This window comes from Siniperca chuatsi, linkage group LG17 (assembly GCF_020085105.1).
Source record: "Siniperca chuatsi isolate FFG_IHB_CAS linkage group LG17, ASM2008510v1, whole genome shotgun sequence".
Classification (NCBI taxonomy): domain Eukaryota; kingdom Metazoa; phylum Chordata; class Actinopteri; order Centrarchiformes; family Sinipercidae; genus Siniperca; species Siniperca chuatsi.
The window spans coordinates 5335566-5349361 of record NC_058058.1 but is presented as its reverse complement, the minus strand read 5'-3'; the positions used below and the strand labels follow the sequence as shown (position 1 = coordinate 5349361).

The window sequence follows — 13796 nt, the reverse complement described above, 5'->3', positions numbered from 1 at the left end:
TTGTTATATAAAGTAAAGACTATATTAAAGTGTCTAAGGCAGATGTTCATTGATTATCCAGCATGAGTCACATTAGTCAGTGTTTGCTCAGATTGTATACATTGGACATGATGAAGATGCACTTTGCTATTCAGCATCATCATCATCTTTTATTGCTTCCTAGTTTAAGTTTTCTGTACAGTATTTCATCTATTTGTAGTATTTTAAAGATTTACATGAAAGGAGATTAAGAAACTGATGGAAAGTAAACATTGCATATAATCCAACATATCTACAATATGTATATATACTGCGTGTGTATATGTGTATATATATATATTTATATATGTATGTGTGTTTATACACAATGCATGTGTGTAAATAGTTTTCTAAGATGATTTGGGATAAAGATTAGAAAAAAACTAATTCACAGTGCTGGTGTGTGTATGAAGTTCCTGAACGCCCGTTAACTGCTTTCTCATCATCATCATCATCACTATTTCAGATCACTCTCCTGCCTGCTGTTGCTGTTATTAACGTTAGAAATGCTAACGCAGTATTTAAACGTGTTCGTTTGATTATTTATTTAATTTATTTTTTTGTCGGCCGAAGTCTGGCTCGTCTGTCTGGAATCCTTTTAAAGGCGCCGCGTCGCCGTCTGCCGCTGCAGAAGAGCTCAGATGGGAAGAACATTTCCGAAAAATGGTCCTCAAACTTCAGGGCCTGGAGAAAGTGGCGGGACACACGGCCGTCAGCTCGGTCACAGGCTGTACCTTTGAAGGCTGCAGTGTCAACTAAAACGGTGAGTTTAATGTCCGCGGCGGCGCAGGCTTTCTGCAGCCAGCCGTTTGAGCTAGCATGCAGGCTAACGTCACATCTGTATGATTAGAGTCTGAATCTCTGTCGGTTTGCAACTGTTTCTCTGTGTGGTGTCTGAAAGGAGATGACTTCCATCAGCAAAACATCTTCACAACTATGCTAGCCTGGTTTTCAGGCAACGGCTTTTGCTTTTGTAGCTTGTCAACTAAAAGAGTGTTTGTAATCCAGCTGTTGATGTTGTCATGCACTAATAACACAGCCACAAAGTGCTACGGCCATGCATGTGATGTGGGCATGTTCTGCTCACTAATTAATGGCGTGATGTGTTGTTTTAGTTTTCTGTAAAGTACAAAATCACACTGTTGATCTGAGTTTTTCATCAACTACCTTTCTGTTGTCAAAGTGCAGTCATTTCAAATCAGCCATGGTGTCATCAGGGCAGGGACGGTCTGATAAAACACATGTGATGCATGACGATGCAATAATTAAATGCATATAAGTACAGCTGCAGATATACATAATGTGCAGCTTGTTGTCACTGCATTCAAACAGAGCTGCATGCAGCAGGGGAGGCTGGCTGCACAAAGACAGACTGTGACTATGGCTGAGATCTAACAAAGAGACTTCAAATAGACACTTAAGGTTTTCAGTTGCACAAGGCTGTGTAGTTCCTGACTGTCTCAAGGAGCACTAATTTGCAGTGTATTCTGGGTGAATTAAGAGTCTTTTCTAAGTGGCTTCCTTGATTATGGCCACTGTTCCCTTTGCATTTATCACCCCCCTGCTCTCCCACACATGCAGGATAAAGATGTGATTAAAGCATCCCACTTAATCGCAATCATCATCTTCGAGTCCTTTGACTGTCTGAGAATTAGTCAGGTTGAGAAATAACCTTGAGTTGTCAGGTAATATCAGCTGTTTTTTATTTAATGAACCAAAGTTTGGCAGTTTGAAGAGTCAAATGAATTGGTGCTGAGATTAGAATTACTGTAATTTGCTCAAAAGGGCAACTACTGTACTTAATGAAATTGCACAACAAAGTAAAAATATCCTGACAAAATTCAACTTTACCACTGGACACATCTGGAATTTCATGTGTTACTGAGAGGTGGATTTGACCTACTACCAGTTGCCAGCTAAAGCTAATGCAATGTAATACAATAGCCCTGCAATAAACTCGACCTTGATGACACTTGTAATGTTCAGTTTTTGTGGAAAATGTTGTAGAAAGGTGTTGATAGTCATTTCAGTTTCAGTTTGTGGTGCTGTTGAATTGTTTTGCATTAAATATATACTGAGAGGTGTTTCTCATATTTTGTCCACCCCATTTATATTAGAGGGTAGAGTACATCTATTAAAAACACCTGCCAGCATAGTGCCATGCAATTCAACATCACCACAAACGACAGCCTCCAAAATGATCATGGAGCAAAACTAGAGCTGCTACAATAAGCTGATTCATCGATCAGTCGTTTTGACAGAAAATTAATCAGCAGCTATTTTGATGATTGATTAATAAATCGTTTTGAATCATTTTTTAAGAAAAAAAAGTCCAAACTTTCTGGTTGCAGCTTCTCCAATGTGAGGATTTGCTGCTTTTCTATGTTTTATATCATTGTAAACTAAATATCTTTGGGTTTTGGACTGTTAAAACAAGACGTTTGACGACCTTTGACTCTGGAACTGAATTGGACATTTTTCTCTATTTTCTGATGTTTTGTAGAATAAACCTCTTTAAAACATTTCATAACAAAAACTGAACATTCTTACCTTAATGAAGGTAGAATTTATTTGCAGGACTGCTGTATTAGATTGCACTAGCTTTGCTTTTAAGTCTACTGAAACTGAGTATCTAGCTTACTGTTTTTTGAATTTTAAAAATTCATAATTTTGCCTGAATTACCACTACAAAGCACTTATTAAGTCAAATTTATTTCAGAATGATTTCCAAACTACCTGAGAATGGCTGTCATGTGACATTTAAACAAGTGATTTTTCCATACCTAAACAGATATGGTGATATTCTGGCTATCAGAACAAGCTCCTCTGGTTATTGTGATACAAATTTTATCTCACATCCTTACATCAAACTCGACTGTGGCCTGGACAGCACACCCTGCACAGATTCAACAGTAACAAACCAGGAAGGAATGCCATTATAAAAGCAGTCGAACTTAATCTAAAAACCTAATTTAACTGCTAAAACTGGGAGTCATGAAAGTTTTTTCTACCACCCAGATGCAGTCCCTGCCCATGGAAGTGGGAAGCAGCAGCAGCAGCTCAGCTCCCAGGGACACATCGGGCTCGGTGGTGCAGGTGTGCTTCCCCAGCGCTCAGGCCTTGGTGCTGGAAAGTCTGAACCGGCAGAGAGAAGAAGGCAGGCTCTGTGACCTCTCCATCCACGTCCAGGGACAAGTGTTCAAAGCCCACCGCTGCGTCCTGGCCGCCTCCTCACCCTACTTCCATGACCAGGTGGGAGTGTTATGCTGTCATGTCACCGGCAGGAAACAGCTTACCTTGTGAATAAAAGATCTGACGTTTTCTAATCAGTATGAACACATAAAAGCTACATGGAGTCACAGTTTCTACTACCACAAGATTGAAGTTGTACTCATCAATAGATGAACAGATTTACTGTAAATTACAGTCATCAGTGCTTTATTGCAACGAGATACAAGTTTGGGATGTGCCCGAGACATAAAATCTGTGTGAAAATGTGTTTAAACTAATCTGCTTCTTATTATTTCTTGGTAAGAAACAATGAGCATGGCAGAACAGGTATGAACAGTCATTCAGATTAATCAGATATAAACACAGATTTAGAACTGAGAATAAAGGCCTGCAGCGTGACAGCAGCCTCATGCAGACACTTGAATTATGTGTCTGTATTTTCTGTTTTTTATGCTTTAATTATTATTCGTTTCAAGAGAGCCTTACTCATCTGCCAAAGACCAGCTTTACTGACACTTGGTGGGAGGTTGTATCAGACTCCAGACTACCTGTCTGAGGGGCTGGCAGACACATTTAACATCCAAAGACGGCATAAATTAACTAGGATTTGGATTGTGACCATTAAGTTAATTTCCCACCATGATAAGTGTGGATAAGAAATAAGAGACAAGGGCATGGAGAGAGTGGGGAGGTGGAGTGGTAGAGGCAGGACAAATCATTGATGAACGTATTATTGTGATAAATTGTTCTCCACCCACCCCCAGGTACTACTGAAGAACATGTCTACAGTCTCCATCCCGGCGGTAATGGACCCGCTGGCGTTTGAGAGCGTGCTGAGCTGCGCCTACACCGGTCAGCTCCAGATGCTGCGCGAGGACATCGTAAACTACCTCACAGTGGGCAGCGTCCTGCAGATGTGGCACATCGTGGACAAATGCACCGAGCTGCTGAAGGAGGGCCGGGCCGGAGGAGGGAGCAGTGGAGGAGGCGGCGTGCAGGACGGAGCCAGTGTCGGAGGAGGTGGAGGGTCAGCTAACCTCGGGTGTAGCAGCAGCAATGGTGACCGTGGTGCAAGTGGTGGTAATGGAGCTGGTAGTGATGGTGGTGGTGTTGGTGGTGGTCAAGCCCAGGTCGTAGGGTCCAACGAGCCCCAGCGTGCCTCCCAACCTCCCAGCCGCCCGTCAGCGAGTGAGAGCCAGTCTCCCAGCAGCACCAACTACTTCAGCCCCAGGGACGGGAGCAGTTTTGGGGGAAGCTGTGCAGCCACAGCTGGGGCTTCAGTGGACGGAGGAGGGGCTAGCAACACCCCCAGCTACTGCACCCCATCGGGAGGAGAGGAAGCCTTCCTTATTGAGGAAGAGGAGGAGGAAGTAGAGGAGGAAGAGGAGGAGGTGCTGTACCACCAAAGGAAGAGAGGAAGAGGAGGGGCCAGCGGGAGGAGGAAGAAAATGAGCTCAGTGTCAGAGCAGGAAGTTGGGGTCAGCGACAGCTTCGGCGTGTCTTCCTATCAGGTAAGGTGTGAGGGTCCATCAGTGGGAGCAACCGACACTGCTGCACCTTTAAATGAATCTGAAAACCTTTTATTTTGAAAAAAAGTTATAGTTTCATGAAGCTTCACAGTTATTTTGAAAATCAAAATCAGTGTAAATTTTAACATTTTTGTCTGTCAGTAATTGATATACAGGCCATTGTTGAATAGATGTAATGTCATTGTCATGGGCAGAACATGGTTTCTTTTGGTCCCGCAGCCATGAAGCAACTTCTAAAGAGGAAACTCTCGGTAGTATTTTATTTTTCTTGTTTGGTTTTCCTAATGGCAATATAAAAACCCTCAAGATGTTATATGAAAGGAGACTGTGTATTATTTAGACAGCGGTCACTTATTGTTCGCATTATTTTGATGTTATTACAAAAGCACGGACGGAAATAATAATGCAAAAATAAACATTGCACTCAGGAGCCAGCAGAAGCTCTGTTTTAACGTGAAGAAGGTTCTGTATCCTAAACATCCAAAATGTAGTATTGGTATTTAAATCTATTTCCTCGTCATTTAATTGGGTTTAAACCCAGATTTGGTCCTTTTCAGGTTTTTTCTTTCATTAAAAACCTCCCAAAACAGTAGGGTTTATGAAACACTACTGAAACATGCATGTTGATGCATGTCAAAATCTGATTTTGTGAAAATAGAAAGTTTTCACTGACAACAAAGACCAGGCATCCCTCGTTAACTGTATTATAACATGAAATATTTCAATTGAAAGGATGGGGAGCACTCCGCTTTGACGCCGCAGAAGCGTCCAACCTACAGCCAGCCCAGCATAATGCCTCGTAAACAGTGGGTGGTGGTGAAAACCGAACGCATGGAGGATGACGACCTCATCGTAGTGTCCGGGGAGGAGGGAGGAGAAGACGAGGAGGACGAGGATGACAGGGAGTTGGAGCTGGCCAGAGAGAGGGAGAGAAGCGACTTCAACATCTCCAACGTTAGGAGCCTTTCAGCCGAGCTGGGGGGCAGAGCTGAGAACGACATGGACTCACAGGTGAGCTGAAACTCGCTTTAAAGACACAATGTGTAGAATTTTCATGTGATTATAGCATCTTTCGAAATATTCTGATAGCAGACGTTTTTGTTTGTAGAAATATGAGACAGATCCAGTGAAAACTGGTGCTGTGGTTTTTTATACCACCACCAGGGGGCGCCAAAGTTGCAAAATTCCAAATTGTAGCCAAAGAGGCTCAAACTTTGTTCAGGTGAGACAGAAATACAACCATCTGAACTGGGGTGATGTGCTATACCGCCTGGTGCACATTGTCTGTCCAACATGCAGGCACTGAGGACTCAGTCTATAGAGAAGTTTGTGTAAAATCACTGAAAAGTATTTCACTAGTCACTAGTTTGACATTTTTGTCCTGATGCAGCAAAATCCCAGCAAGTAGGTGAATTTTCTTTTCTGCATTCATCAGAGATCCTAAAAACCCTTTCCCTGCCTGTCTCCAGGTGGACTACTGCCAGTCTCCGGAAGACTACCTCAAGTTTGAAGGCAGTTTAATGGACCAGACTTTAGCTCAGCACCTTCATGACAGTGCAGCAGGTCAGAGCCAGAGCGCTAACCGTGCTGTTTCAGCGCTACTGGGCCAGGTTCAGTCTGCAGCCACAGCCCGGGCCCAGCTCTTCCCCCTGGACATGCAGGGGAACCAGATCCTCCTCTACAGCCAGGCCTCTGGACTCTCTCTGGATGCTGCCGCCCCTCCCCTGGGGATGGCAGGTGGTATGATCGGAGGACCCTCTTTCAAAGGTCCCAGTCTGGAGCACGGTGCGGTCCACCTGTCGGTGCAGGGCGGTTTGGGAGTTGACGGCATGGACAGCGGGGGGATTGGAGGTGGCAGTGGCGGCAGTAACAGCAGCACGGGGGGCTCAGGGAAAGTGTTTATGTGCCACTGTGGTAAGACCTTCACCCACAAGAGCATGAGGGACCGCCACATTAACATGCACCTGGACCTGAGGCCCTTCCACTGCCCCGTCTGTGCCAAGAAGTTCAAGATGAAGCATCACCTCACAGAGCATATGAAGACGCACACAGGCCTCAAGCCGTACGACTGCCTTGGCTGCGGCAAGAAGTTCATGTGGCGCGACAGCTTCATGAGGCATCGCTCACACTGCGAGAGGCGCGGCGGGCTGGGAGACAGCGGCGAAGGCGGGAGCAGCGGTGAGGGAGGGAGAAGAGGAGGAGGTGGAGCTGAGGATGGGCCAGATTTGGTTTCCTCCCCCCACCTCCTCCTGTCGGCAGGTGAGGGCGGACATGGTGGTATTCTGGGAGGAGGAGGGGGGAGAGGAGGAGTGTCTGTTTCTTCTCCACATATTTCCAGCGCTGTTCTGTCGCCGCAGCACGCCGGCGTCTCAGCCACAGGAAGTAGCAGCAGTAACAACAGTGTGAGTAACGGCAGCAGTGCTGCTCTGAGCAACAACATGGCCGCCGCGGGGGCACTTCTAGGGGTCGTCTCTCAGAGTCCGGGTCAGGGTCAGGGATCAGGGATGTTTGGTGGTCTAGGGTTGAGTCGAAGTGTGTGTGATGGAGACGTGTGTGAAGTCGGTGCCAATGATAGTAGCGTGACTTAAACCAAAATTGTGCGTTATGTCCAACGGGTGCCTCTTTCTGAGCAAATGGTCATGCTTCTTGTTCCCGCTGTTGTTTTTACAATATTGTAAACTTGGAAGAAGCGCAGTGCTCTTCTGAAACACTTTCAACTGCCAACACTCAAGCAGGAAGTGCGTACTTTGTCAAGATTGGGGGAAAAACGCGAGGCTCCCGTTGGACACACAACCTGAAGAACCTGTAAGTGTTTATAAAAAAATGGGACTCTGAGATTCCAGTCGACTGTTGTGCCGTGAAGTTTCTGAAATAGACTTGTGGTCGTGCTGATGCCATCTTAAATTATCCTCAATTCTCATACCACAAAGACTTTAGGAAACTTGCCTCCGAAAAGTGGCCTCATTAAAAATGGACCTTTTGTCTCAGTGAGTAAGCTATTGTTTTAAATATCCGAGATATTATTAAAGTTTATTTTTTTGGTTTTGTGGAAGAATGCTGTGCGTGTTGAGAGGAAACCAAAAATGAAAAGACAGTGCTTCACTAACTGTTACCTTCTGTGGCAACGTTATAGTATCAGTAGAGTAGAAAAATGGCTGTTCTAAATTGCTGTGATTTTCTGCAGTATTGTATAGTAATGTATCAGTCATATGATTTAAATAATAAAAAAACACAAATCTGCAAGAGAAAAACTTACTCAGCACATAATTCATAATTCAACTAAGAAAAAACAAGCTGAAGTTGCAGATTTGTGTTTTTTCCCTTACAGCAGCGGTGGTGCATCTTTTCCTCAGTGTCCCACGTAACAGACAAGTGTCAGCACTGCCGTGTTGTTTTAGAAGATACTACGGTGCTGCTTTGCTTGAAGCCCATCCTGGATTACAGTAAAAGGCACAATCATTTATCCTCATCACAAGGGAACCTCGATAGATCCCCGACATGAGCACAGGGAGGGATATTTACCAGACAGGAACAATTTTGTTATTTGGCTGCTTATTTACCAACCTGTACAGCCGGTGAGCTCGAGCCTCATTCAGACTAGTTTTTTAAAATTTAATGTTTGATTGTTGAAGTAGCAAAATTGTCGATGTCTTTTCCAATATGGTCCAGCCCTACACTAACATAAACACTACTGAGAAGCTCAAAACGCCCCCTCTGGAGCTTTAAAAGCCGGAGGCGATGAATCTGCTCAGCAGTAGAAGCCCCTGTTGCTTTCAGTTTTACTGCTGTTACCTGCTTTCACTTTCTTGTTGTTCAAGAGTTCTCGTGCTTTGAGAAGTATATTGTTACTATAAATATATAGAAATATATGTTGTTTACTCATCAGACCTGGTTCAAATACTAACTAATACTGATGCGTTTGCTGCCGTCTGGTCTGCTTTGGAAGGAGTTAATCAGTTGTAGAGAACGTTTTTGAAAGTGTTCTGCACTGCGTTCCCCCAAAAACAGTGCGTCTCTTTGCAAATGTTCAATTCGATAAAGAGTATTAAAACCCCGCAACAGTAGATGGTGGTCTTATCTAAGCTATACAGTGTATAGTGTGTTTACAAGCGTACCTCCTCCGAATGGTTGACAAAGTAGATTTTAATCAAGTTATGGACCCAAATGAAATGAAAACCTCCTTTTTCAGCAGCTGTTGTGCACACAGGGAAGTCAAACATTTGTTTTATTCTTTTTACATTACAAAATGTTGTTATGAGGACTGCTACACATTTCATTTTTATCTTTGTGTGGAATTCTTTGTCTTTGGATTACCATATTTTCCACTGGTGGATTTTCTTCCTGCAATCATTTTAAAAGCATCGTCGAGTCGTACAGGTCCTGACCTCCCAAAAGTTTGTAAAATGCTGAGAAACATTTTGTCTCTTTATTGACATTAGAGGTAATCAGTGTTTCCATCGTTGTTCGTATGTATCAGTAGCAGTTTTGGTCTTGGTCTCACATCTGTTCCTGTGTTTGTTCCTGGATGTGAATGTGGTAACAGTCCAGGTACTTTGTTATGAAGAAAGCACTAGTTTAAAACATAAGCTAAAGATTGGTTTGGTTCAAATACAAGTTTTCTGAAGTCCAGATTGATAGATAAATATTTCAGAGTAAAGGTCAGCAATATTTTGATTTCACTTTTTGGAAGAAAACCTTTACTCTTTTTTATTAATGTCAAACATCCTGAATATTGTATTTCCTTTTTTGATTTTCAAAATGTTGAGTAACAGTGGTAGTTACTGTAAAACTACTAATTGATAAGTTGATAGACAAAAATATTATTCAGTGACAATTTTGATACTCAAAAAAAGTGTCAGATAAAAATACAAAACAGTTTGTGGTTAAAGCGGTTGATTTGCATTCTTCTCTATATTCAGATTGTTGTAAAAAAAAAAAAAAAAAAGTCTGTTCAGAGGAAATAATGATCTAAGGAAATAAGATGTCCACTTTAAAGGTGTCACTTTTGGTTCTAGTAACTTGCAAAGGACACCGGTCATAATTTTAGACATGTTATAAATAATTAATCTGATTAATCTGATATTATTTTATTATAGAAACCCTAGTAATAGTAACCATGTTTTTCCCACTGCTGAATACATATTTGGGGAACGGCTGCATTGCAGATAATATTAGCTACTTGTGGGATCTCAGGACTTGAAGTTCATCGTTGTTCACTCACAATAAAAGCAAAAATGAACTTGCTCTCAAGATGCCGAACTGAAACACAGGACGATTTGTTTACTTTGAGCCTCAAAGAAATGTAACCTCACAGTTTCTCTTTCTCAGTTCTCCACTGTTTACTGTTCTCTTCTGGACCCTGCTGTGTTTAAAACACACTATTAGTTCTGTGCTTTATCTGTACTGGGACTGTTGCAGTTACAGAGTATTATCAGTACTGTGTGAAGCATTTAGGGACCATACTGAACATTTACCGGTACAACTACTGATAAGACACACTGACAGGGGTATTACGCTGCAGATAATGCACAGTATAAATACTTTCTGCCTTTGTGTTTCCATTAAAACACTGAGTTGGGTATGTTTGTAAAGGAGGTTGTATTTGTCACCATGCCAACATTTTTGAAGGCATTGCCAAATAGGTTCAGGTGCCTTACCAGCACATTGACTTACTCGTTCAACACTAATTATTTCTGTTTCTAATAATTTTATCTTACAATGGAAACAAAATATGTAGTAGTTACATGATTTAAAACAAATGTGTGTGTGTGTATATATATATATATATATATATATAAACACATTGTTTGTGTTGTAAAGTATATTTATATCATGGAGTTCATTAGTACCTTGTATTGGGACACCTTAAACATAGTTATTAGTGCACAAAATATATTAAACAGGAGGTAACCATAGCAACAATACTGATGCTTTATGCTACATCACCAGATAACTCACTGGTGAAACTAAAAAATACGGAAGACGATTTAAACAGAGCTCACCTTGTCTTCTTTTTGCCACAATACAAGCATTATAATACATTCCAATATGTCCTCCTATAGAAAGTTAAAGAGAGGAAACACTTTGTTGACCGCCACCTCGTTTGTTATTTTAAATTGTCAAATCACTTAATAGAGCACTACATTATGCACCTGTAGGACAGGAAATTAATAGTAGGAGTTTAGACTGCGGGGTTGTTTTGCATCAGGACACCACATCCTACGATATTGTTTACTTAAATAGTTTTGATTATATCATTAGTTTTAAAAATGTGCTGTGTGTCTCATTCAGATGTAACCTAAATGTAAAAAATGGCCCATTTTAAAAGAAAAACTTTGTAATTCCTAAAACAATACGGTGCAATTCAAGGAGATGGTTTTCTATGAGAGAAAAGGGTCATTATTTGTGATAAAATTAATCAAGCAGCCTTTAATCTAATGTTTCTTTAATCAGTATTCACTTTCAAAGGTGTGTGTCCCCCGTGGCCACAGGTGTGATTAAGAGATTATGATCATGTAAACGTGTGGCAATGTGATAACCATGTGTGTTTATGAATATATGTAGCTGTATTTTTGTTTCACTCCTATGTCTAACATACTTCAACCAAATCAAACTGTGTAGAAAACATACTTCAGTGTGCCAGTGTAGCTACAGGACAGTGTTGGCGGAAATATTACACATGACCTCTTAAACATTTTGCATGCCTTCAGAGATGTTTTACATTTCCAGTTACGTAGAGCGAAGAGATGGAGGATCTGAATGTTTTACCTTCCGTGAAGGCTGGGTTTGGATATTTTTATATGCAGGTTTGGAGCTTGGGTTAAGTGAAAGGACTGTTGGCTTTTGTATGTGTTCGGTGATCCGTGAAGTGAAGTGTGACCTCCAGTGTTTCCTCTACGGCTCTGCTTCAGTTGTGTTTGTGGGTAATTTTGGTTTCACATTTGTTCCTGTTTGTTTACTCCACTGCTGAACAGCTACAGAGAAAACACCGGATGATTGTAAGAGAGAAATGTGGTGTGAAATGGTGATCTAATGCTTTCCTTAAGTGTGGAGTTAAACACATTTGAACACTCTAAAGCGTTTAAACATGCATATAGATAACTTTCACTGACAGTGAATGTAGTGAACCAGATGAGCACATTTATCGTATGTTTATATTCCTCAGCAAACACAACACATGAAGAGACAGAGGTGTTTTGTGTGCAGAGAAGGCTCAATCAGAAATATGTGTACTCTTAGTCTCTATTTGTGAAACAAGTCTTACTGATTTCTAAGCAAAGGAAGACAGATCTCTACTTTTCACATCCAGTGATTGAAGATGATAGTTTCTCCTCTAGTCAGTAACCTCCCTGATGATAGATTCTGTAATGCTCAGATTTAAGTCAAAGACCAGCAGTTTATATCTGAGTTACAGTGCAGTTGTGATGTGCAAATGTGCACTGCAAGACATTTACAATTTGTGACAGTTAAAATCCCTCAGATAATCAATAAAACCTGAACAGCATGTGGTCTGTACAGTGTTAGTCTTATGGAAAAAAATACAAAACTGTTTAAAAAGGCTGTTAAAATTTGATCGTTATATCCATCGTTATACTCCACGTCTCTAAATTTAGTATAGTACTTTCAAATTGTAAAATGTCCTGAATCAGGAAGTGTATCCTAAAATACTGAAATGATGACAAAAACATTAATAAAATAGACCCCAGACCAAACAGAGTTAATGGTTTTAATTTGTTTAAGGGCCCCCTGGTGGCTGAGGGGCCCTAAGCACCCTGTTATTTCACAATGCCTTTTGGTGTCCTAAATAATGGATTAACACAATGGGTGTGTAGTCTATAGTCTTGTCTCCAGCAGCTTCATCTGCTGCTGCACCAACACACTGAACAGTTTCTGATGTACAACAGACAATTAAAAACTCTAAACCACCACCACACGTTTTCTCTTGCACCACCTCTTATTTGAATGAGTGATAGAAGAGCTGAAGATTCCTTTATCAAGAGAAAGTAAAGATGGAAGGATCGCTGTAGAGCGCTCAAAGTTGCTGCTGAAAACTAGACTGAGGTATTTTTTATTATTTTTGTACATTCCACAAACTGTGTTACACAACTTCATACATGTCTTCTGATTGACCAGTTGATTGTTGAACAGAAAATGACAGTTGTCAATAGACATTTTTATGTAAATCCTGAGTGGTACTAATAATGTAATAAACTACAGTACATAAATATTCACCTCTGCCCTGTATCAAAATAATGGATTAATAAATGATTTGGTGCGAACAATGGACTTTGTCTTTAATCTGTTTAAATCTCGAATAAAATATTAAATCTTGGACTGTAATTGTTTTGAATGGACCAACAGTGCGGCTGCAGGGTCTAAATATCCAGAGAAAATTCCAGCTGTGCAACAGCAACATACTATTCATTTGCAATACATCAATATTGAACTATGGCAAAGAAGCTACAACTACGGATGCAACAATCCAACCTTTTCTCTCCCGATACGACATCTCAGGGTATCTGCTGATACCGAGTATCGATATTTTATCTTTTATCCAGATTTAAAATCTGTATACCTCACTGCGTGGAACTCATTAGGAACATTTGTATGTAAGGTGACATGAGGCCCGCCATGATGGAATGAATGGAACTGATAGTGGAAACACTGAAATTTATAATACCTTTGAAGAAGAATTTGTATATATATATATATATATATATATATATATATATATAAATACATTTTTTTTGTGTGGATCAGTCACATCATGGCCGATACCTGATCCACTAAATATAGTCAGTATTGGGGGCGATACCGATCCGGTGGATGGATCGGTGCATCCGTAGCTACAACTACAAATGAGCTTTGTAGGTTAAAACAACGGTGTGATGTGTGAGAATATCAACCAGCTGAGGAGACTAAAATGACATTACCTAAATATCAAATAAAAAATCATCTACAGCCTTTGCAGAATTTTTATACTGTATAAAATGTATTCAGTATATTTAGTTCAAGAAC

The 13796-nt window shown here is 41.0% G+C and overlaps 1 protein-coding gene across 1 annotated transcript; it reads left to right on the top strand.

Moving 5' to 3' along the window:
* The first annotated feature begins 461 nt into the window (after positions 1-461).
* Positions 462-13062, top strand: zbtb22b (zinc finger and BTB domain containing 22b). The gene is made up of 5 exons (XM_044171785.1): positions 462-781; positions 3037-3270; positions 4014-4760; positions 5511-5789; positions 6248-13062. The coding sequence occupies exons 2-5, from the start codon at positions 3037-3039 to the stop codon at positions 7364-7366; spliced, it is 2379 nt and encodes a 792-aa protein (XP_044027720.1). The 5' UTR covers positions 462-781; the 3' UTR covers positions 7367-13062.
* The last annotated feature ends 734 nt before the right edge of the window (positions 13063-13796 follow it).